Below are 25578 nucleotides of genomic sequence, written 5' to 3' on the forward strand. Positions count from 1 at the left end.
AGCTCACGTGGTTCCATACAGGCATATAAATAACCAACCACATACCCAATAGCCATAAAATCTATCCCGGTAAAGTGAGTCTAGACTTATTAGCCAGCTCACGTGGTTCCACACAGGCATATAAAAGTAATAATGATTGCAATTTAAATGACATAATAATTTCCATAAGATGCACACATTATATAACATGTTAATGATTAATATCATCAATGGCTTATAAGCTAATTAAATTTCAAAGAACATTCGTTAGATTTTAATAACAACTATGGCATGATTAGTATCATAAAAAAAATTACAAAAAAATATCCATTATAAAAATATCCGAATACTCATAGTGATTAAAATCATTTAATAAAATACTAATAATGATTTATATCATTAATTAAAATAATACTACATTTATGATTAAATAAAAATCACAAAGACCATAAAACTACTTAACAGTAGTTACCAAGCAAAACGATCACCCAATTAATTTTAAATACCAATATTAGCATAATAAAATATTTTTCATAAATAATTCATCTCGGTTTAACTAATTTTCACGACGCTATCTTACTAAAACAGAAATATCTCTTAGTAGGATAGGAATTTGAAAATGAAATTGGTACCCATTGGAAAACTAACGAAAATTCCTTAAATTTCAACTCAAGAATGACCCAATTTGGAGTTAAAACGACTAAGTTATGATCGTTTCAATTTCGTGTCACAAAACAGGCAATATAATAGGTTGAGCTCAAGCACTACTGTGAGCGCGCCCACACCGGATCAAAAGCTTAGCTCCTGACACATGGCGCATTCTGATTCGCTACTACATCAACTCTTGATGGTGCGCGCCGTACCATATCATCTCTCGCGACTGCAAGGGTGCATTCATGCACATGCGCCACACCTTATCGAAGCTTTAAATATCATGAGGATTGATGGTCTGGATCCGCGCGCGCATGGTTTTTCATGTAGCCGCGCCGCACTGGATCACAAACCCTTCTTCTTGTCGTCGTCGGTAGCCGGAAAACTTCGCCAGTGGCCGAAAAAATTCGCCAGAAGTTGCAGAATGCATAAAATGGCCGGAAAATACAAAAAAAAATTCTTAAAAAAAATTCTAGAAAAATCTATAAAATTCCTAAAAATTATAGAAGCCTTATTTAACCATTTTAAAGTCATAAATGCAACAATTGGTCCCTTAAAAATTCTAAAACACCTTAAACTCATTTTAAATTCTATAATTCATCATAAAATAAAAATATAATTAATCACCTAAACTAGCATGATTCTTGATCATAAAATTTCATAAGCACAGAGGTGAAAACGTTATAAATTCAAAGGGGAAGAGAAGAGCTTGGACTTGCCTTTGATTTTCGTATTTAAATCAATCTACAAATTTCCTCTAGCCTCCTCCTCCAAACTTCTTCTCCAAATCCTACAGTCCTCTCTGGTTCTCTCCTTCCTCACTCTCCAGACCATGGTAAGCATAACATATGTATATAGACCAACTCTCTCTCTCTCTCTCTTCGTAAATACTCATTCTCTCTCTAATAAATTCTTTGGAGTCTTTCCCATGAAGTCTTTGAAATAGGCCGGCTATATACAACACACTAAAGTCCTCCATTCATTAACTATCGAAGCAGATATAAGTCATTTTGTCTTCTGTTCTACCAACCCCAACATAAGATAGTCAAAAGCAGTTCATATACTAATTTTTTGTCCTGACAATACCTAGTGCTGCACAATCTCCCTTAAAGATACGAAACTTACCAAAACCAAACTATTAAATGTAGTTTCCAACCCACCAATAAATACTAACTTAAAGTTCTAAAAAAAACATATAACTTATTCTTAACAGTAAATAATTTAAATGCACATAAATAACTAAATAACATTAAATAATTAAAAGCACAAAATAATAATAATAAAAATAATATATATCTAATTTAATTTAATCAAATAAAACTCATTTAATAATTTCCTTCAAATTACGGGGTATTACATTCTTCCCCCCCCCCCCCCCCCCCTCCCCCTAACAAAGGAATTTCGTCCCCGGAATTCATCACATACCTGAACTAAATAGTTCTGGGTACTTGATATGAATTTCATCTTCTCGTTCCCAAGTGGATTCTACCTCGTTATGATGACTCCACTGGACACGTACAAGAGGAATAATCTTCATGCGTAGTACTTGATCCCGACAATCAAGAATACAATAAGGTTGCTCCACATATGTCGCATCAGGTTGCAACTCAATCTCACCCAGATCTATGTGCTGATAACCATCCTCATCGCGAAGAAATTTTCGTAACATAGAAGCATGGAATACATTGTGCACCTTATGCAGATTGTTTGGTAGCGCCAACCGGTACGCTACCGCTCCAACTCGATCTGTGATCATGAAAGGACCCACAAAACGAGTAGATAACTTCCCTTTCCGTCCGAAACGCATTACTCCCTTCATAGGAGACACCTTCAGTAAAACCTGATCTCCAACCTTGAATTCTAATGCATGAGTTCGACGATCTGCATAGCTCTTTTGTCTACTCTGAGCTATACGCATATGATCTCTAATAAGAGCAATCTTTTCTGACGTGTCCTTAATGAATTCAGGACCCAAAAATCTGCTCTCGCCAACCTCTAACCAACAAACAGGAGATCTACACGGTCGACCATATAAAGCCTCAAATGGTGCCATGCCAATAGTTTTCTGATAACTATTGTTGTATGCGAACTCAGATAACGGTAAATAATATTCCCAATTGCCCTTAAAGTCAAGGACACAAGCCCTGAGCATATCCTCCAGAATCTGATTCACCCTTTCAGTTTGCCCATCGGTCTGAGGATGATAGGCTGTACTGAGATGTAACTCTGTACCTAAAGCTTGCTGAAAGCTTTTCCAAAATCCCAATACAAAATTAGGATCTCTATCTGATATAATGGACAATGGTATACCATGAAGCTTCACTATCTCTGCTATATAAAGTCTAGCGTACTGCTCTGAAGTGAAATCGGTCTGAACTGGCAGAAAGTGAGCTGACTTGGTCAATCTGTCAACAATGACCAAAATAGAATTGTGATTCCGGTGTGAAGTAGGTAATCCCTCAATGAAGTCCATGGAAATACTTTCCTATTTCCACTCAGGTATGGAAAGTGGCTGCAGAGATCCTGGCGGTCTCTGATGATCAATCTTCACCATCTGGCAAGTACTGTACTTAGAAACAAAAATTGTTATGTCCTTCTTCAAACCTGCCCACCAAAACTGACATTTCATGTCCTGGTACATCTTGTCCCCACCTGGATGCACAGAAAACTTGGAACTGTGCACCTCCGTCATCACCATCTTCCTCAAATTATCAATAGGAGGAACTATTAAACGTCCTTTGTACCTCAAACCCTTATCTGAGCCCACGGAATAAAATGGAACCTTACCTGAACTTAACTCCGCATCTCTATCAATGCATTGTCGGTCTGCGAGCTGAGCATCAATTACTTTGTTAATGATAGTTGGGGTCACTACAACACATGCCACAAAAGCATCTGATAATTCATCGATTGTCCGCAGAGTATTCCATTCTGTGGTAAACAATACTGAAAGACTAACGTGGGGTCGGCGACTGAGTGCGTCTGCCACTACATTCGCTTTCCCTGGATGATACTGAATGGAGAAGTGATAATCTTTCACAAATTCTAACCATCTGCGTTGTCTCATATTCAGTTCCTTCTGCGTGAATAGATACTGTAGGCTCTTATGGTCACTAAATAATCAAAAATACTCCCCCAAAAGATAATGCCTCCAAATACGTAAGGCAAAGACAACTGCGGCTAACTCCAGATCATGAGTCGGGTAATTAAGCTCATGCGGCTTAAGTTTACGGGACCCTATGATACTGGTCTTTCCTCTTGTATCAAGACACAACCCAAACCTTGTAAAGAAGCATTGGTATAGACTAAATACTCAATTTCACTCTGAGGCGTGGCTAGAACTGGAGCAAAAGTTAACTTAGTCTTCAGCACATCAAAAGTAGTCTGACAAGAATCATCCCATATAAATGGTACATTCTTCTTAGTCAAATTAGTAAGTGGACCCGCAATTTTGGAAAAACCCTGGATGAATCTGCGATAATATCCTGCTAATCCCAGAAAACTGTGGATCTCTGTCTGTGAGGTAGGCTATCCCCGTTCCAGAACCGCTGAAACCTTAGCTGGATCAACTGCTAATCCTTTTTCTAATACTACGTGTCCCAGAAATTTGACCTCTCTCTACCAAAACTCACACTTCTCAAATTTTGCATACAACTGATGCTCTCGAAGTATCTGCAACACTATGCATAAATGTCTGGTATGGTCCTTTTCTGACTTAGAGTACACCAGAATGTCATTGATGACAACAATGACAAACTGATCTAGGTACTCTCTGAATACTCTGTTCATCAAGTCCATAAAGACTGCTGGAGCATTAGTCAACCCAAAAGGCATGACCCGAAATTCATACGATCCATACCTGGTGAGAAATGCTGTCTTTGGGACATCTTGCTCCCAAACTCGAAGTTGATGATACCCAGATCTCAAATCTATCTTCGAGAAGTAAGTGGCTCCCTTCAACTAATCAAATAGGTCGTCAATCCTTGGCAACGAATAATTGTTGCGGACCATGACCTTATTCAATTCTCTGTAATCAATACAAAGATGAAGAGATCCATCCTTCTTCGTCACGAATAAAACCGGTGCTCCTCATGGTGAAGTACTCCTGCGAATAAACCCCTGACTGAGAAGCTGTTGAATCTGATCCTTCAGTTCCCGCATTTCCACTGACGCCATTCTGTATGGTGCTTTAGCAATAGGCGTGGTGCCAGGAGCTAAATCAATGACAAAGTTTATCTCTCGACTTGGTGGCAGCCCAGGAATGTCTTGAAAAACATCTTGAAATTCTTGCACGACTGGAATACTATCAAGTGATACTGTAACCTCCCCTTGAGACTCTTCCTCAAGGTAGAACAAATGAGTACTAGATCCGCCATCTGGTCGTGGCATAGCAATGAGATACACCTCCTGTCCCGGTATAACAAATACAATGGATTTGTCATGGCAACTAACCTGAGCATGGTACTGAGATAACCAGTCCATCCCAAGTATCACATCATATGAATATATGTCCAACACTAATAGAGTGGCAAGAAATCGAAGTCTACAAATATCTATAGTGACATGTCCACAACTTTCGCGTAAAATGGTGTCAACTCCCAACGGTGTGGAAATGTTAAGAGGTCGGTCACAAAGCTGAGTTACCATACCAGATGAAGCAACAAAAGATCTACACACAAAAGAATGTGATGCACCAGTATCAAAAAGAATACGACCAAGTCTACCATGTATAGGAAACATACCCTTTATGGCCTAGGGAGGCTGCACATCATACGGCATGACATTATATACTCTGCCGTATTGCAACTGCTGTGGGGGTTGCCTCTGAGGTGGTGGTGGCGCCGGTACAGCTGGGAAGTTCAGAGCGTGAACCCGAGGAAATTACGGTGCAGGTAAAGGTAGTGGTGGTCTCTTGATAAGCGCTGAATACTGTATATTCAGGCGCCCTAAATTACATTAACAAAGTCCATTAATTGATTATTTTATGTAGATTAACTCCATTTGCATGTTTTTGTGCATTTTCAGGTTAAAGTGCAAAAAGGAAGCAAAAATGATGCCTTGTGGAATTATGAACAAAAAGGGTGCCAATTCTGAATTTCTGGCAGCGGTAGAACCTGACTTTTGTCACCATTTTCGACCTAGAAAACTCAAGAACTGGACTTCCATCACAACATGAAATATTTAGAGCTCTGAATCAGCTTTCCAAATCTTCAAGCGGTTCATCATTCGGAGTTTGGAGCAGAGAGTTATGATCTTCTTAACAGAGGTGCGCAGAACTGCCTGGCAGCACTAAAGTATTGCCTTTCTCCCCATTTTCGACCAACCAGACTTGAGAATTGGGTCTTCATCAAAACATGAAGTTTTTAAAGCACTGAATCAGCTCTCCAAATCTTTAAACAGATCATCATTCGGAGTTCGGGGCACAAAGTTATAGCAGTTTTACCAAAGTAGGTCAGTGCTGAGCAAGAAGAGCATGTTGCATATTACACTAATTTAGAGTGCTCGAAAATCAGGCAGATTGCACTCGGAAATGGCTCAATTTCAGCCACTTGCACATTGGTTTCCTCAATGCCATCTTCCTTCTTTATGAAGTGGTTGGAGGTGTTCCTTGGAGGAGAGAGAGCCTTGACTTGAGCTTGATAAGAGAGAGGAAGGACCACAAAAAAGAGGATCTTTGATATGCTAGCAAGATAGAGGAGAGAGAAGAGAGCAAGGAAGAGGGTGTTCTTGAGTACTACAGTAGGAGCACGAAAATGGAGTCTTGGATGGAGCTTCTTCCTTCTTCTAGCTTAGCAATGGGTAACTAACTCTTTCTCTAGGGAGGTGATGAAGTCCCTCCCTTGTAAGCATGTCCTAGGATAGTCTATTTTGGGGATTTGCCATGTATATTTTATGGTCTTTTCATAACCAAGAGCACCTCATTTGTTGTAATGAATGTTGATACATGTATGGATGATTTCTTTAAGTTGATTATCTTGTTTTAGATGATGTCTTAGAGTAATCATATTGCTTGAGTTTTTCATGGTGAGAGTGGAAGCAAGGTTATGAAATGGTTTCATGGCATGTTGATAGGTGACTTTGATAGACCATTGCTTAGGAAATCCTTTGATGGTGTATGCTTAATCTCTAACTCCATGTGCTTTATCATTTTGTCAAGAACTTGATAGTCTCTCATTTAAGTAAATGTGTATAAGCTACACCTTAGTTAGGTAGTCTAAGCATGTTTATCTTTTGATGGATTATACTTGTTTGAGACCTAATGTACCTCTTGATTACTTATATGGCAACCATGTGTTGCTATGTAAGTCTTGACCATCATATGTTGTTTTTCCCCCAATTTAGGTCTAATCTAGCATATGCATAGGGATGGAGGCGGATTCACTTCCCTAGTCTCCTCTTCTTAATCTTTTCATCCTAAATTCCTTGCAAATTAGTGTTTTATGCACTTTGAATTCCTAATTTAAGTGACAACAAACAAAACATCTATGAACACCCCTTCATCATCCTAAGAATGACTCTAGACACTTAGGTTGCCTTAGACTAGCGCAGTCCCAGTGGTTCGACTTACCCGACCAATAGCCCTATTTTATAATGATTCGTGCTATTGCGAAGGTTGATGTTAATTGACCATCTCTGTCCCTGCTGGCCCTGTTGTGCCTGAGTAGTTTTTGGACACTTTTTGGCTGGGTGTCCCAGTTCACCACACACATAACAATTTCCTTGAAAAGGACCATATTGTCTCCTATGCTGGTTCCCTTGATACTGACCCTGTCCAGGCTGAACTGTTCCTGTCAGTTGTCTATGAACAGGAGCTCCATCTCTCTGACCATCATTACTTCCCTTGTTTTTCTTCCAAGGCTGGTGACCCTGGATTCTGCCCTTATCATTCTGTTTAGTACCACTGCCACTGCCCTTCTCAAAGGTCTGATTCACTAGGTCTCTGTCACCCCGTTTATTATCTCTATTTTTTCGATAATCATGCCGCATCTGATAATGCTGTAAGGCAGCGTCAACTACCTGAGAGTAAGTAGTATAAGCTGGACTACCCACAATGTGTTGCTTAATGGGCCATATCAACCCATTTACAAAGCAAGTTCGCTTTTTCTGCTCAGTGTCTACCTCCTCTGTCACAAATAAGGATAAGCTGGTAAACTCCTGCTCATACTCAACAACTGTTTTGTCCCCCTACTGTAGGTTGAGGAACTCTTTCTTCTTTGCTGTTTTGATTGCAAATGAAAAGTATTTGTCATCAAAGCGGGTTTGAAACTGTGTATAAGTCAATGTGGATCGTTTTTCCATAGTGGTAATAGATTCCCACCACTGAAGTGCATCACCAACCAGCTTGAATGTAGCGAGCATTTATATCTGAACTTCCGTACACTCCACTATACAGAGATGGCGTTCAATATCTTTCTTCCACTGATGGGCTATCTTTACATTTGTAGACCCTGAAAATTCTAGTGGACTCCCTTTCAAGAAAGAGCTCTTGGCTTTATCCCAAGTGTTTTGTTGTTCTACTGCTTGTAAAGGAATGGGTGCCTGTATATCCGGTATAGGAACAGGTGCTGGCTGAGGAGGTTGCTGATTTTGAAGAACCGCTGCCATGCTTGCCACTACAGCTTGAGCAATAATTTCTTCGATATTCAGAGGAACCTCTATATTATTTCTCTGCTCATTTTCATGTTCCGGGACCACCTCCTCATCTTGAGGTTGATTACGACGGCGGCTTTCCTACTTCCTCATAAATCTCCTCTGTTGTCGTCCTACCATTTTTCTGATAAGACAAAACGATTTCTCGTTAATACGTAATGACAGGCTAAAATGGAGTACAATAAATCCTAATACTCAGGCTCTAAACATAAGAATACGCAACGCGGAAGTCATACAATGAAAAAATCCCTAAGGACACTTGAACCTAGAGTGCTCTGATACCAACTGTGATACTCCCAAAATTTTCACGCGTGGGTTGATCAAGTCCACACCCAAAAATACGGGGATATAAAAAACAATTGATAATAAACAAGCACAGAATACAACATAAATAAAAAAAAATCTGAAAGGATAAATTAAGCAGAAAGGAAGTCTAAGCGATAATAGGATTACAGTCATCCAAAACAAAATAAAAGTTCCAAAATACAACTTGGGAATCTCAAAAAGAAGACCCCTAAATTCGAAACCAACTATATAACTGAAATAGACATGTTTATCGAAATGGATAAAACTTCTATCCTGGAGTAAATAGTAAGAGTAGAGGTAAGGTAGATACAACGGACAGCTAAATCCTTAGCCCTGTGGATGAAACTGATGAGGACCTGAAGTGATTCAACAAAAGGTGGGTTAGACCCACAAGCAAGCCCTCTATACTACATCCTAACAGAGAATCGATAAAATAATCATCTCAAATCAAAAACCATACCAGTAATAATATCTATTAATATAGAAATATACACCATTAAAATATAAATTGTTAATCACTGATATGCAATAAAAAAATGTGCAATGAATTCCACGAATGATAAGTGTAAAAACACAATAACAAGAAACTCAATAATAATCAACCACATACCCAATAGCCATAAAATCTGTCCCGGTAAAGTGAGTCTAAACTTATTAGTCAGCTCACGTGGTTCCATACAGGCATATAAATAACCAACCACATACCCAACAGCCATAAAATCTGTCCCGGTAAAGTGAGTTTAGACTTATTAGCCAGCTCACGTGGTTCCACACAGGCATATAAAAGTAATAATGATTGCAATTTAAATGACATAATAATTTCCATAAGATGCACACATTATATAACATGTTAATGATTAATATCATCAATGGCTTATAAGCTAATTAAATTTCAAAGAACATTCGGTAGATTTTAATAACAACTATGGCATGATTAGTATCATAAAAAAAATTACAAAAAAATATCCATTATAAAAATATCCGAATACTCATAGTGATTAAAATGACTTAATAAAATACTAATAATGATTTATATCATTAATTAAAATAATACTACATTTATGATTAAATAATAATCACAAAGACCATAAAACTACTTAACAGTAGTTACCAAGCAAAACGATCACACAATTAATTTTAAATACCAATATTAGCATAATAAAATATTTTTCATAAATAATTCATCTCGGTTTAACTAATTTTCATGACGCTATCTTACTAAAACAGAAATATCTCTCAGTAGGATAGGAATTTGAAAATGAAATTGGATACCCATTAGAAAACTAACGAAAATTCCTTAAATTTCAACTTAAGAATGACCCAATTTAGAGTTAAAACGACTAAGTTATGATCGTTTCAATTTCGTGTCACAAAACAGGCAATATAATAGGTTGAGCTCAAGCGCTACTGTGAGCGCGCCCACACCGGATCAAAAGCTTAGCTCCTGACACATGGTGTATTCTGATTCGCTACTACATCAACTCTTGATGGTGCGCGCCATACCATATCATCTCTCGCGACTGCATGGGTGCATTCATGCGCATGTGCCACACCTTATCAAAGCTTTAAATATCATGAGGATTGATGGTCTGGATCCGCGCGTGCATGGTTTTTCATGTAGCCGCGCCACACTGGATCACAAACCCTTCTTCTTGTCGTCGCCGGTAGCCGGAAAACTTCGCCGGTGGCCGGAAAAATTCGTCGGAAGTTGCAGAATGCATAAAATGGCAGGAAAATACAAAAAAAAATTCTAAAAAAAATTCTAGAAAAATCTATAAAATTCCTAAAAATTATAGAAGCCTTATTTAACCATTTTAAAGTCATAAATGCAACAATTGGTCCCATAAAAATTCTAAAACACCTTAAACTCATTTTAAATTCTATAATTCATCATAAAATAAAAATATAATTAATCACCTAAACTAGCATGATTCTTGATCATAAAATTTCATAAGCACAGAGGTGAAAACGTTATAAATTCAAAGGGGAAGAGAAGAGCTTGGACTTGCCTTTGATTTTCGTATTTAAATCAATCTGCAAATTTCCTCTAGCCTCATCCTCCAAACTTCTTCTCCAAATCCTACGGTCCTCTATGGTTCTCTCCTTCCTCACTCTCCAGACCAAGGTAAGCATAGCATATGTATATATACCAACTCTCTCTCTCTCTTCGTAAATACTCATTCTCTCTCTAATAAATTCTTTGGAGTCTTTCCCATGAAGTCTTTGAAATAGGCCAGCTATATACAACACACTAAATAGGTGTGATTAAAATTTCTTTTGATTTATAGTTTTATAAGAGGCTTCCATGTCATTTTTTTTACTTAAAACCAATGTGGGACAAGAAAAATGAATTTATTAGGTAATTTGTAATTTGAATTAAACTCTTTAAATTAATTTTTAAAATTTTTATTAGGTTTGAATTAAACACTTTAAATAATTTTTAAGTAATTTTTTGTTTATAAAAACTCTTTTTTTATATTAATAAATAAATACTGAAACACTGAAACTCTTTGCACATTTAATAATAGTATAAATATAAATATAGATATAAATATAGTCAAGGTGCCGTGATAGAAAGGAAATGGGCGGTTGGCCGAAGAGATAAGGCATATAGTGGGTGCTGGGGTCCATTTTTTATTTTTGTTGGCTAAATGTGATATTTTGTGTCAGTGTAAGTGTCTATATAATATGGTATCTTGACTTGAATTTTAGTGAGCAAACAGAAGAGAAAAAAATTAAAGAGAGACATAGAAGGCAAAGAGAGTTTTGAGGACAGAGAGAGACGAGAGTTGCAAAGAAGAGCCGAGAGTTTGCAGAGAAGGCTAGAGGTTTGAGGCTTTGATGATCCAATGAGAAAAATTCTTTTTTCAGTGTAGAGTTCTCTATACCTTGAATGGCTTGGAGTGGTTTTGCTTCAAATGGTTTATTAAATTTTTTAATTAAATGCATATGTATTTTGTTTATATATTAATCTGAATATGTTTACTTTGTGAAGTTGTTTTATTAAACCTCCATGAAATTCTTCTTATGATTTTTCTTACTGGAATTTCTCGTCTCACCACCCTCTAGTTTTAGGCACCAAAGATGAACAAAAATTGCTAGTTTCGAGCTTAGGTGGAAAAGTCGGCGTTGCAGGATTTATTTTATTTATTTGGATTTTTGTATATATTTGAGAAAATTAACTTTGTATAAAAGAGTACATTTATTTTTGTGATCTTAAATGTATTTTGATGTATTTAAATTTATATAAATTAAAAAATTTATTAAAATTTTCGGACCGTGACATCTAGATTATATCCGGGGCATGTGGATGTAAATCCTTTCCGTATTTTACTGTAATATGAGATGATTTTCCGTTGGACCCCAGTTTTTCTTTGGTAGTGACTCTCACATAACAAGTCCTCAAAGTTTGTGCTCTGTAGCTGGCTTTTAAAATTTGGATGGTTCTCATTGAAATTAGCTCTCCAGAACATGAAGTTATGCTTCCCATACTGCATCTTCTCTTTTACTATCTCACTCCATTGTTCTTCTCCATATTCTTCCTTTTCAAATGGTTGTCCACTTCACAACCCCAAAGAAATCTACCTCCTTCTCCACCAAAGTTCCCAATTATCGGAAACCTCCACTGACTTGGCATGCTCCCTCATTGCTCCCTCCAAAGGCGGATCCAGGTGTGGGCGAAGGTGGGCTTCAGCCCACCCTATTACCATACTACTTTAAGCCCAGCCCAAAAACAAAAAAAAAAAAAAAAATAGTAATGGTAGCCCACCCCAAATTAGCCCAATCCAAAGTTAACCCACCCCATTCAGAAATGCTGGATCCGCCCTTGGCTCCCTCCAATTACTAGCGCAAAAATATGGCCCCATCATGCTGCTTCACCTCGGCAGCTAGCCAGTTGTAATAGTCTCCTCTGCTGATGCAGCTCGCGAGATCATGAAAACCCATGATCTCATCTTCTCAAACAGACCTAAATTGAGCATTACCAGTAGAGTTTTCTATGATAAGGACGTTGCGTTTGTTCCTTATGGAGAGTACTGGAGGCAAGTAAAAAGCATTTGTGTGCTCAATCTTTTGAGTAATAGCCGAGTTCAGTCTTACCGTAGAGTGAGACAAGAAGAAACAGCCCTTTTGATCGAGAAGATCAAATCAGCTTCTTCTTCTTCTTCACCGGTGAATCTGAGTGAAATGTTTGTTTCACTTACGAATGATGTAGTATGTCGGGTAGCCTTAGGGAGGAAGTACGGTGAAAGCTTAAAAAGTGGTAGAAAGTTTAAGGATCTTTTGGGGGATACTTCGGCACTAGTGGGTGAATTCAATGTGGGGGACTATATTCCTTGGCTTGTGTGGTTGAATCAAATCAACGGTTTGAATGGTAGAGTCGAGAAAATTGCTAAAGAGCTCGATGAATTTTTGGAGGGTGTGATCATATAGATAGAAAGGAAAAAGAGAGCAATGGCGATGGGAGTGTTGATCAAGATAATCAACAGCAGGACTTCGTGGATATCTTGCTTGATATTCAAAGAGAGAGCATGGTCATGGATGACTCTCTTCTTCATAGAGACAGCATCAAAGCTCTCATCATGGTAAGTTGACTGCCTCTCTTCTTCAAAATTTAATCAATCTGATGAAGAATGGACCAATATAGGTTCAATCAATTATCTAACTTCTTGTTATAATAAATGTACAATATTTACCTCCTCACCAATTTAGAAGTACCAGTATTCCCTTCTAGCAGTTAATGTGGTCTAATAACAAAAACACCCGGAGTCGTTAATTACAAAATGAGAAGAGTAATAATTATTAAAATTTTGTTTACGGTAAAACACTTCCTGCATTCACCCACCCTCTTTGTATTCTTCATTTGTTGGGGCTGTCTGTGCCAGAAAGACTCCACGGTCTGTTTTGGGCATGTTGTAAATTCTTTTACATATTTATACATTGCTTAACTTTCTGTGTAGGAAATGTTTGTTGCTGGAACTGATGCTACATACACAGCTCTAGAGTGGGCGATGACGGAACTCTTGAGACATCCAAAAGTCATGAAAGAACTTCAAAACGAGGTAAGTTAGAAATAACCGAGGATGATTTAGAGAAAATGCAATACTTGAAAGCAGTGATCGAGGAGTCTTTGCGGTTACATCCTCCCAGCCCATTACTAGTTCCTAGGGAATCAACCCAAGATGTCAAACTAATGGGCTACGACATTGCAGCCGGCACGCAAGTGATTATCAATGCTTGGGTAATTATGAAAGATCCATTATTGTGGGAAGAAGCTGAAGAATTCCGGCCAGAAAGGTTCTTGAATACTTCAATAGATTCCAAACGGCTCGACTTCAAGTTTATTCCATTTGGAGCTGGCCGGAGGAGTTGTCCGGGCATCCAATTTGCCACAACTATCAATGAGCTTGCATTAGCAAATCTTGTGCACAAGTTTTATATTGCATTGCCTGGTGGTGAAACAGAGAAGGAATTGGATATGACTGAGGCCCCTGGTTTAGGCATCCACAAAAAGTATCCTCTACTTGCTGTTGCAACTCCATGCTCTCTTACTACTGTACTTACTACATAATGATAGTAAGCCTTTATTACTTTGTTGAAAAATAAGTGATTTAGTGGTTAAATATAAAAATAATAAATTACAAATTTTTATTTGCTTATAAATAATGCAACAAGAAGTAAAAACCCACTTATTAGCCTTGCAATTTAACCCACCGTCCTTAAAAAGTGATCTTGTCCCCAGGGGAGTATATACAAATTACCTTCTTATGTATTCCTTTGCTAAATTATATGGGCCATTTTGCATAACTCCAATTCCATATATATATATATTGGCAACAAATACAATTACATACCCACTTTTTCTTATAAAACTTGGATATCTTGAAGCATATTTCCAAGAATCCTTCACAAGATTTAAAAAACTTAAATAAAGAATTATAATAAAATATGCTCCAACGAAAGGAAACGATAACAAAATTGCGAATAATTGGAACTTCCAAAAGTTGGATTTGATTCGAAAAAGTTCGATCAGTCCCCTTTAGCTAGATCGTAATTGACGCCAACAGTAAGAACATTAAACCATATTGAAGATTCCATCATGAGATTCTACTAATAAGGAGATTCTACTATCATGATGAGAAAACGTTATAATTTGTAGAGAATAATTTATCAAACCTAATTCTCACTCTCTACCCATCTTGCAAGCTATATGTCTCTCCACTCATACCACTCAATAATAACTTTGGTGGCAATTTATATAGTCCCAAAACCTAAATCCTTGGTGGACAAGGTGTTTGGACCCAAAGGTGTTGGGGGTTGCTGGGCGAGTCTCCACACCCTGCAGGGTTGATCCAACCCTTGCAGCCTCGGGGACCGACCTCACCGCCCTGGTGTGAGTCGGTGGTCGCATCTTGCTTTTTGGCCAAGTAAATATTCCTAACGCTGCGGCCCCATCCTCCTGAGAGGGAATGGTTGTTGTGGCTGTAGTCTTTCTGCGTGAGTGTGTGTGTGGTGTGTCTTTAATCTTACCTCGAGGCGCTATGAAGAGTAGGAAATGAGTCTCTCAAAGGTCATTTGCGACCCTCATGTGCCAAGGGCCAACGATATAGTCTCTTGTTGGTAATTTGTAGGGTTTATATAGGAATTAGAGAATAATGAGTAAGAGTCGAAGCAATGAGTCGGAGAAAGCCGAGTCCCATATGTGTTTTGAACTTTTGATTACCCTTTTGGCAATAGTATAGTCTAACAAAGGCTCGGGGAAATGCCAAGGCTTCCGTACAAAAATTTTATTTTTTTCTTTTGGATAAATCAATTCATTAATGAAGAAACAAAAGGCCATACAAGGAAAGACAACAGCCCAAACAGCAGGCTGAAAACCCAAAAGCCCAAAGGAAAACAAAATCCCACTTGGCCAAACAAACAACCAAAATCCCAACCACCTATAAACACAGCTACAACTACAGAGCAAAACAGAGCACCGAAGGATAAAGGGACAACAGGGGAGGGAAAGAGCTAAGGATCATCAAATGTGGACATAGAAAATTTTCTTCCTTCTATATCACATCTTGAATCACATCATTTGGTAATAGTCATCTTTAAATCTTATAATTAGATTTTCCCAATATACTCATGTAGACAGATTTGAAGTCAGATCCACAATTTTCTCTTTATTTTCATTTAAACCTAATATTTGATCAGCCATAAAATGCAGATTCATTTATTTGGTTATTGATTTTTTCCCACTTTTCTTCCCTGCTTTTCATAGTAGCTAGTATCTAAAGATGAGAGATGGAGGCTGCTCTAAGTTGAATTTTTTCCTGTTCTCATTTTGGAGAAAATTTACAATATTTCCGAGTACTTAAATGTAGTATTCATAGTCAATAGACAGGCGTACAAGATTTCAAATTTAATTTTCGCTTACCAAGACAAATTGAGAGTTTCTATATTTGTCGATTAGCTAGGAGTACCACATCTACAATATCTCTCTCGGGATTGTAAACTTTAATGTAACTAATTTTAAGAAAATGTGACAATATAGTGTTGCTAAAATGCTGCTTTCAAATAAAAGAGCTTTTATTTAGGATAACCATAGGGAGAATACATGAAGCTACATGAGCTTAACAAAAGCATACACTTATTTATCTAGTACCACATGTACTAGGTACACTAGAAAGTATAATATGGCTTTGGGAAAACGAGTAGAGGATATTTTCTGGGATTGGACAGACCAGGGACTTCAGACATGTCTATATCCTCGCCTCTTATTCCACCAGGCAATGTAAAATCATACCTATACACAACACTCGCTAATCCAAGCTCATTAACCGTCGTGGCGAATAGGATTCCAGGACAACTCCTCCTACCGGATCCAAATGGGAGCAACTCGAAGTCGTGCCCATAAAAATTTATTGAAGTTTTAAAGAATCTCTCTGGCTCAAACTCGTCGGGATTTTCCCACAAGGTTGGGTCTCTTGCAATTGCCCAATTGTTGATAAACGCCTGTGTCCCGGCTGCAATGTCATAGCCCAGAACGTTGGCATCTTTTGTCGATTGTCGGATAAGCAATGGAGCCGGAGGATGTAACCGTATGGCCTCCTTCATCACTGCTTTCAAGTAGGGCATTTTCTGTACATCATCCTCGGTTAACAACGGTTTACCTCCGCCTACTGCTCGCACCTCATCCTGGAGTTTCTTCAGGGCTTTCGGGTGTCTTATGAGCTCTGTCATTGTCCACTCTAGTGCTGTGAATGTTGTATCAGTTCCAGCAAGAAACATATCCTACAATAGCAAACATATACAGAGCTATGAGTATTCTTGTCCTAAAAAAAGAGAAACAAAATTGAATTATGAATAAAACGTCTCTAAGCTACCATCAAATTTATGCCATTAGAAACTTACGTCCATTTTATCTTTTCAAATGATCACAAAATTATACTGTACATTATATTTCAGATTTTTATCATTCTCTAGTTATTTTTTTCCTCAAATTTCAATAGTCAATTAATTGTGACACCAGAAAAAGTATTTTCCTAATTCATAATCAGCTAAACAGTTTTTTTTTTTTTTTTGTTAATACAAATCAGTCATGTGTTACTAGAGGAAGGAGGATACAGGTAGGAGAATATATGCAATGTGTCCATACATGGCCGTCAGAATTGTCCGCACAACCCAGACGACTCTAATACACCGGATACCTTTTCTACAAATACTATAACATATGAAAAAATTTATAAAATAAAAAATAGAACAAAGGATATAAAATAATAACATATATTTTATTATATATAGATTTATAATTTTTACTCAATTTCTATTTTATATTCATAAGCAAACCCATTTAAATTAAATCTAGCAAATATCCCACAAAACACATGCCCAAGTTATATAAAAATACAAACAAATATATATATATATATATATATATATATATATATAACAAAGATTGCAATCTTATCTTCTTGCTATATAATAGTACAATTATTATGACCAAGCAAGAAGATAAGATTGCAATCTTTTATCTCCTCTCTCTTCAGCACGTTCATTGACTACTGTGTTCTCTCTCCTCCAGCGGAGAGCCTCTCTCATCTAGTATGCTACTCCATCTCTTAACCTGTCTCTCACTCTGTCATTCATGGCTCTAGTTATTTAGATCTCTATAACCCTTAAAATGAATACACGCAAATACAAAGGCAAATATATATATATATATATATATATATATGTATATGTATATATCTCTTGGCCTTTGTCTTTCGTTCCATATAATGAACCTAAATTTCACTAACTTTCAAGAACTGATTCATTTAATTTTAGGGACACAGAGAGAGATGGAATCAGACTTACCAAGACGACACCTTTAATGCTGTCTCTGTGAAGAGTGTATTTATCTGCGTTGTCTTTTTGAATTTCAAGCAAGACATCAACCAAGTCCTGCTGCCCGATATCGCGCTCTTCTTTGACTCCACCACTCTCCTCTCTTTTATATCGCTCAATATGCTCTTCAACCACACCCTCCATGATCGCATCAAGCTCTCTCCCAACTTTCTCAACTTTAGCATCCAAACCATTCAAACGATTTATCCAACCAAGCCACGGAATATAGTCCGCCACATTGAAAGCCCCCAGAACCTCCACCAGCTCCCCCAACACATACTTAAACTTCCGAACACCTTCCCTCCCGGTGTACTTCCGTCCGTATGCTATGCGGCAAATCACATCGTTCGTGAGCTCAATAAACATTTCGCTCAAGTTCACCGGCGCCGAGGGCGAAGAACATCTTTGCTTTTCGATTTTGCTGATCATATAGGCCGCTTCTTCCTCCCTGACATTGTGAAACGACTGGACCCTCTTGTTGGTTAGGAGCTGCATCACAACAATGCTTTTCAGCTGCCTCCAATGCTCGCCGTAGGTGGCGAACGCCACGTCCTTGGTGTCGTAGAAGAGCTTGTGTCCGAAGCTCTTCGTAGGCCTGTTTGAGAATTTGAGATCGTTGGTTTTCATGATATCGCGAGCTCCTTCGATGGAGGAGACGATGAGAGCTGGCCTGCTGCCGAAGTGAAGCAGCATGAGTGGGCCATATTTATGAGCTAGTTTCCGGAGGTTGCGGTGGGGCAAGAAGCCGAGTTGGTGGAGGTTTCCGATGAACGGGAGCTTTGGCGGAGATGGTGGTATACTTCCTTTCGATTTTGAAGCGAACAGCCATTTGGAAAGGAAGAGCAAGGAGAACAACAAGAGAAGAGGAGAGTAAACTAAGGGGTTCAATAAGGAGAACATGTTGCTGTTGAACACAGCAAAGAAAGTTCACTTCAATTAATTGTGTTTGAGATAGTGTATTTTCTATTTCCAGAGGCCTATATATATATAGAGAGAGAGAGACACTTGTAAGGCTGGAGTTAGTCTAACGACGAATGGATAATATTTCTCGCTGAACTTTCTCGGTCTCAACTTTCAGCCTCCATACCATAGCATTGTCATTGTTAGAATTTGTATAAAATAAGAGTCATTATGCCGTCACCCATTGGACCGAAAGAGACGTACAAGAATTGAGCAGTGTATGTAGAAGACAGTCCATCTTGTGACTTTTTTTTTTCGAAAGATAACACGTCTTGTGAGTTTGTGCATACCTTCTTTTTTTTTTTTTATGTTTTTTTTTTTTTTTTGAACTGATACAACATTAATTTTGATAATAAAAATATATTTAGTGTGATTTCATTTTATTTTTTATAGTGTTAAAATATTTCGTAAATAGTGATTTAAAATTAAAATATTAAAAAGATATTTTTTTTTATCTGTACAATTATTCATCGCCCAAAATTATAATTATACAGATTTCTTTTTAGGACATTTTTACAGTAAAACATCGTTCTTAAATATATTTCTTATTTTTTTTCAAAATACTTTTCTAAAAAAATATTATTTCTGTTTTAATCAAAAATAAAACGCTGCCAAACGGGTCCTAAGCACTGAAGTATTTTGTTGAGTCCGTTTGATGTGTATATTTGTCAAATATGTATTGGTTTCTCAAACGAAGTAGGTGGTGAAGTATCCTAACAAGTGCTTTGAATCCAAGAGTCCTTGAATATATTTTATATATATATAAATAATTTTTTTCCCAATAAGTTCTGAGAGTCCAGATTATACTTATATAGTCCAAACGGGTGATGACGGTTTTCTATTTGTTCAACAAAGGCCACGGAAATGTCAAGCTTGTGCACTAAAATTTTCATTGTGCGCGACTTTTTCTCTGTTGAACAACAATTTTATACACATGCAGCAAGATATTTTTACTGACACAGCTGGAATATGATAAATTGAATATGATTTTAATATACATCGAGTACGTAATGAATATGACTTTATTTTATTATATATGATGATACAGTAAACCCCTTGTTGATTGAAAGTCAAATTTGGTAGTTTGTACCACTTTATCAAAATTCTTCAAAGACTATTCTGAGGTCACACAAACATTCAAAGATGGCGCGCGGCAGAGCCGGTTTTACTATATCAATGGTCCAATATTTTAGTAAGAGAACCTTTTTGGAAGATTGAAATGAAGACCTTGTTGCAGTTATGGTTTGCCTCCCATAAATATCAATATAAATTAATTGAATAATTTAATTTATAAATACGTATAGCAACTCGATTGTGTATCAATCGATACGAAGAATTATTGAATACAATCAAAAATTTTAGTTTAATAATATTTTTTATACATTTTAAAGTAAAATATTGAGAGTTCAAATCTTATTAAAAATAACATTGGGTGTGTAGTTATTTGTCAAAATAAGGAATAAAAATTAAAATTAAGATCTTGCTTGAAGTACAATGAGAATTTCTAAGGGTGAATTACACTAGAAATTTTTTGTTGATCATTTTATTACAATTTTTTTAAAAAAAAAAAAAAAAAAAAAAAACATTTATCAAGATTTGAACCATTATTTTTTTGTACCATGATGACTAAATCCTTATTTTTTATTTATTTTTTCAAATTTCATCCTTTAGGCTCCATTTTGGCAATTTTTTTGATTATAAGAAAGCAGTCTCTTTTTTTTTTTGCCATTTTTGTTTTATATATATAGAATCATAAAAAAATAAAAATAAATTATGATTCATTAAATGGTGAAATGACTTGGACTTTAATGATGCGATGTGTAGCATGTTAAAGGAGCAGATTGGAAATTTATGGAGTTGTTGGGTGTTTTAAATGGGTGCAGTGTTGAAATGATGTAAAATTATTTAAAAAGTCATAGCCTATTTATATTTGGTGGACTAAATTCAAAATTTTAAATTCAGAAAATGGGCTTGTATTATTAATATATTATTATAAAGAAATTTTGTATTAACTTTTATTGAATTATTGATCAAGTTTAATGGACTAGATTCATTCAATATATATGATAATAATTCCCGCCTATCATTTGCTAAAATATTTGTTTATGTGTCAATACATAGTTGTCCGAAACTATATATAAATTTCTTAGTTTTCAATGTTATGTTTTGACCGACATATTAAGAAAAACTATCACTTACCATCCTCAAGGTTAGACATAATTACAGATAATACCCTCAATGTTTCAAATATTACACTAAACTCCCATAAGGTTAGGTCCCGTATAACACTTTCCTCCTTCCAATAAAAGTCAACACTGGTCAATGGAAATTTTTTATGACATCAGTCAATTTTTAACGTGAAATGCCACATTTGCCCTAAGAAATATTGCAAAGACATTTACATCCTTATTTTTAATTTAAAATTACTTATATATCCCAATTTTATATGCCCTCCTTCATCACCCACCTCAATCTAGCCGTAGATTCAGACACCCGTAACCTCTTCATCAAACCCATCAACCACAAACACTAGAAACAGAGACCCAATTCCATCGCCGACAAGCTTGCCATCGCATAAAAATCATTGCTGAGGATTTGAGATTTCCCTCCTTCATAAACACTACCAGCATTCCCTTTTCAATCTGAATCACCGCAACTACAACGGCGGCGGCGGAGCTCGATCCGACGCTGCTTACCAATGGCGACGGAGAGGTGTTGGAATATGGCTACGCCGATAAAGTCGGCTAAAGCGGCGGCGAGATGTAAAGCTTGGATCGAGGAGACGCGACAGCGACAAAGAAGCAAGGAATCAACGGCGTGACTCCCGGGGAAGAGACGACGGCGGTTCCGCGATGATTACTTTCGATGATGGCACGATGAAAAGCGACGGTGACACGTCGTCGCTGGACGCGAATCGATTTCAACGACGATGATGAAGGCTGTAGGATTGTTGAGTTACGGGTTTAAATTTGCTTTGTGACGAACTGACGATGATAAAGTCTGTAGGTTTGTTGGGTTACGGGGTTAGTTTATGTTTGGTGGGTTATAATTGATCAACTGTAACCGTACCCGGAACTTAATCCCGTGTAGAGAGTGAAAAGTTAAGGTTGTGGAGGTAAAGTTGCTGATGAGGACCACCTCTCCTCCGCCAGTGGTTGTGGATTTCGCAGGGAGGTGGGGATGTGGTTGCATCCCTCTGCACGTGAAAATTAAAGATCCAAGGGTAAGAGTGTCTTTTAAAAAAAAAATGTCATATTAATATTATAATAAAGAGCATGGTAGTATTTTCACATGAATTTCAATCTGAACTTAAAATCAAATTGGAGGGAGGTCCATGTAATATTTAAAATATTAGAAATGCTATCTGTAATTATACCTAATTTTAGGAGAGATAAGTGTTATTTTTCTGGTATTTTAGTCCAACTCTTTTTCCCTCTCCCTCTCTAAAATTAATTGGGGTTGTCTTATTTGTTATGGTTCCAGATGATATCATTGAATTTTCTGTCTCTCTATATATGTATCTATCCCTAATTCCGGATAATATCATTGAATTCATGAATAGGCGCTTGCAGTCAAAGTCAATCATAGAATTTATCATTCAACCAATCAGAAAATTTAGTTTTTAAACACATTAATTATTGTTTTATATTTGTATGAGCCTCCAAGAACATCACAGAATTACCCTTTCTTCTCTCTCCTCCTGTCCATAAAAATTACTAATGCCGTGTGAATTGATTCAAAAAAAAATAAATAAATAAAAGAGAAAAAAGAAAAAAAAAAAAAAAGGGGGGAAGGAATCCATTCACAGAAGATGGATTATGTGATTAAAGAAAAAAAAACAGAACAAGGTTAGTTGTGTGTATATATATATAGATATATTTCTTTGTATGACAAAGGAATTCATTCCTTTCATTTTTCTTCCCCTTCCGGAATCCATTTACACAAGTTTTATTATTATTATTATTATATATTTCTTTTCGTATGGATTACATGATTCACACAAGTTATTATTATTATTATTATTGTTGTTGTTATTTTTTTTGTAAATATTCACACAAGGTTGTTGTTTATATATAGCTTGTTTACATTTTTACTATAAATATATATTCCCTTGTCTCAATTTAAGTGTCATATTTGGAGAGTAATAATTTTTAAAGAAACATGTGGGACATATATTATTTCTTTAAAAAGTTATTAAATTTTGAATATTAAAATTTAAAATTTAAAACTCAAAGGACATGTATGAAAATATGTGAAATATATTATTTAAAAAAAGAAAAATGAACACTTATCTTAGACATGTGAGAAAGGAAAGTATGACACTTATTTTGGGACGAAGAGAGTATATATATATATATATATATATATATATATATATAGCTTCTCTCTCCTCTCTTAATTGCTCCGTATGAGTATATATATATATATATATATATATATATATATAGATATATATCATTCGGAGCAATTAAGAGAGGAGAGAGAAGAAAGGCTTAAAAGGAATAATTTTGTCTCAAAAAATTATATTTTTACACTCCATAAATAAGTAATTGATGTTTTTCTGGTATTTTAGTCCAACTCTTTTTCCCTCTCCCTCTCTAAAATTAATTGGGGTTGTCTTATTTGTTATGGTTTCAGATGATATCATTGAATTTTCTGTCTCTCTATATATGTATCTATCCCTAATTCCGGATAATATCATTGAATTCATGAATAGGCGCTTGCAGTCAAAGTCAATCATAGAATTTATCATTCAACCAATCGGAAAATTTAGTTTTTAAACACATTAATTATTGTTTTATATTTGTATGAGCCTCGAAGAACATCACAGTCATAGAATTTATCATTCAACCAATCAGAAAATTTAGTTTTTAAACACATTAATTATTGTTTTATATTTGTATGAGCCTCCAAGAACATCACAGAATTACCCTTTCTTCTCTCTCCTCCTGTCCATAAAAATTACTAATGCTGTGTGAATTGATTCAAAAAAAAAAAAAAAAAAAAAAAAAAAAAAAAGAGAAAAAAGAAAAAAAAAAAAAAAAAGAAAAAAAACAAAAGGGGAAGGAATCCATTCACAGAAGATGGATTATGTGATTAAAGAAAAAAAAACAGAACAAGGTTAGTTGTGTGTATATATATATATAGATATATTTCTTTGTATGACAAAGGAATTCATTCCTTTCATTTTTTTTCCCCTTCCGGAATCCATTTACACAAGTTTTATTATTATTATTATTATATATTTCTTTTCGTATGGATTACATGATTCACACAAGTTATTATTATTATTATTGTTGTTGTTATTTTTTTTTGTAAATATTCACACAAGGTTGTTGTTTATATATAGCTTGTTTACATTTTTACTATAAATATATATTCCCTTGTCTCAATTTAAGTATCATATTTGGAGAGTAATAATTTTTAAAGAAACACGTGGGACATGTATTATCTCTTTAAAAAGTTATTAAATTTTGAATATTAAAATTTAAAATTTAAAACTCAAAGGACATGTATGAAAATATGTGAAATATATTATTTAAAAAAAGAAAAGTGAACACTTATCTTAGACATGTGAGAAATGAAAGTATGACACTTATTTTGGGACGAAAAGAGTATATATATATATATAAAAAAAAATAGCTTCTCTCTCCTCTCTTAATGGCTCCATATGAGTATATATATATATATATATATATACTCATATGGAGCAATTAAGAGAGGAGAGAGAAGAAAGGCTTAAAAGGAATAATTTTGTCTCAAAAAATTATATTTTTACACTCCATAAATAAGTAATTGATGTTTTTAAAAGTAAGTATTGTCATTGGTTGAGTGAAAAATATTGGGTTTTTTTTTTTTTTAAAAAAAAGAATAATTAATCTGATTATGTTTGCTAAACTATAATAGCAAAAACAAGTGAAAAAAAAAGAAAAGAAAAAGAAACAAATATGACAGGACATTGACGGGGAAAAAGTAAGATTTTGGGTGAACGAACAAAGGGAATGCAAATTTTTTGAAGAGAATCTAAAAATATAGGTATTGAAGAAAAAGAGCAAGAATAAAAGTAAATTTACAATTAAGATTTTTTTGAATTAAATAAACATAAAAATAATGAAGATAAAAGAGTAATTTCATTACTCCGGTCACCGCATATGAACGCCGGCCACTCACTTACGTAACCAAAACTATGTAAATTAGGGGAAATGCGGATGCAATTTGACATAAATGCAGGGGAGTAATTGTAAATTTTCCTTAAAAATATAGTTATTGAAGAAAAAGAGTAAGAATGAAAATAAAGATAAAATTAGATATTTTTTTATAAAAAAAAAAAAAAAAAAAAATTCAGGGAGGGGGATTATATAATTTTTTATTTTGAAAAAAAAAATTATTATGTAGATAATTAATATAAAAAGTTTAATGGACCACCAATACTAAGGACAGCACGTGCCTTTGGGCCGTGCTGACTCAGTCCCTGGAGTTGCCATTTTCGTTTTGACTTTTCTCATACTCCCCATATTGCACGTCACAAATTGTTAAGAATATAAAGTAGCTGTTATCACAACCACCGGATTCGGACAAATACATAAAAACTTTACAACGATGTGGAATACATTATCAAAAGTCTTTGGGTGCAAAATTCAAACTTGAATCCAAACATTC

General features: G+C 35.7%; 1 protein-coding gene and 1 pseudogene across 1 annotated transcript; one reads left to right on the top strand and one right to left on the bottom strand.

Moving 5' to 3' along the window:
• Nucleotides 1-12026: 12026 nt before the first annotated feature.
• On the top strand, nt 12027-14155 carry LOC132305277 (cytochrome P450 736A117-like; annotated as a pseudogene).
• Nucleotides 14156-16137: 1982 nt separating this feature from the next.
• Nucleotides 16138-18921, bottom strand: LOC132303797 (cytochrome P450 736A117-like). The gene is made up of 2 exons (XM_059801220.1): nt 17929-18921; nt 16138-16863 (listed from the first exon to the last, which is right to left on the bottom strand). Exons 1-2 carry the CDS (start codon nt 18856-18858, stop codon nt 16252-16254), a joined length of 1542 nt encoding a protein of 513 aa, XP_059657203.1. The 5' UTR covers nt 18859-18921; the 3' UTR covers nt 16138-16251.
• Between the last annotated feature and the right edge of the window lie 6657 nt (nt 18922-25578).

The sequence above is a fragment of the Cornus florida genome, unplaced genomic scaffold, assembly GCF_030987335.1.
Source record: "Cornus florida cultivar Cherokee Brave unplaced genomic scaffold, ASM3098733v1 CherokeeBrave_3.0.0_Hap2_Chr04, whole genome shotgun sequence".
Classification (NCBI taxonomy): Eukaryota; Viridiplantae; Streptophyta; class Magnoliopsida; order Cornales; family Cornaceae; genus Cornus; species Cornus florida.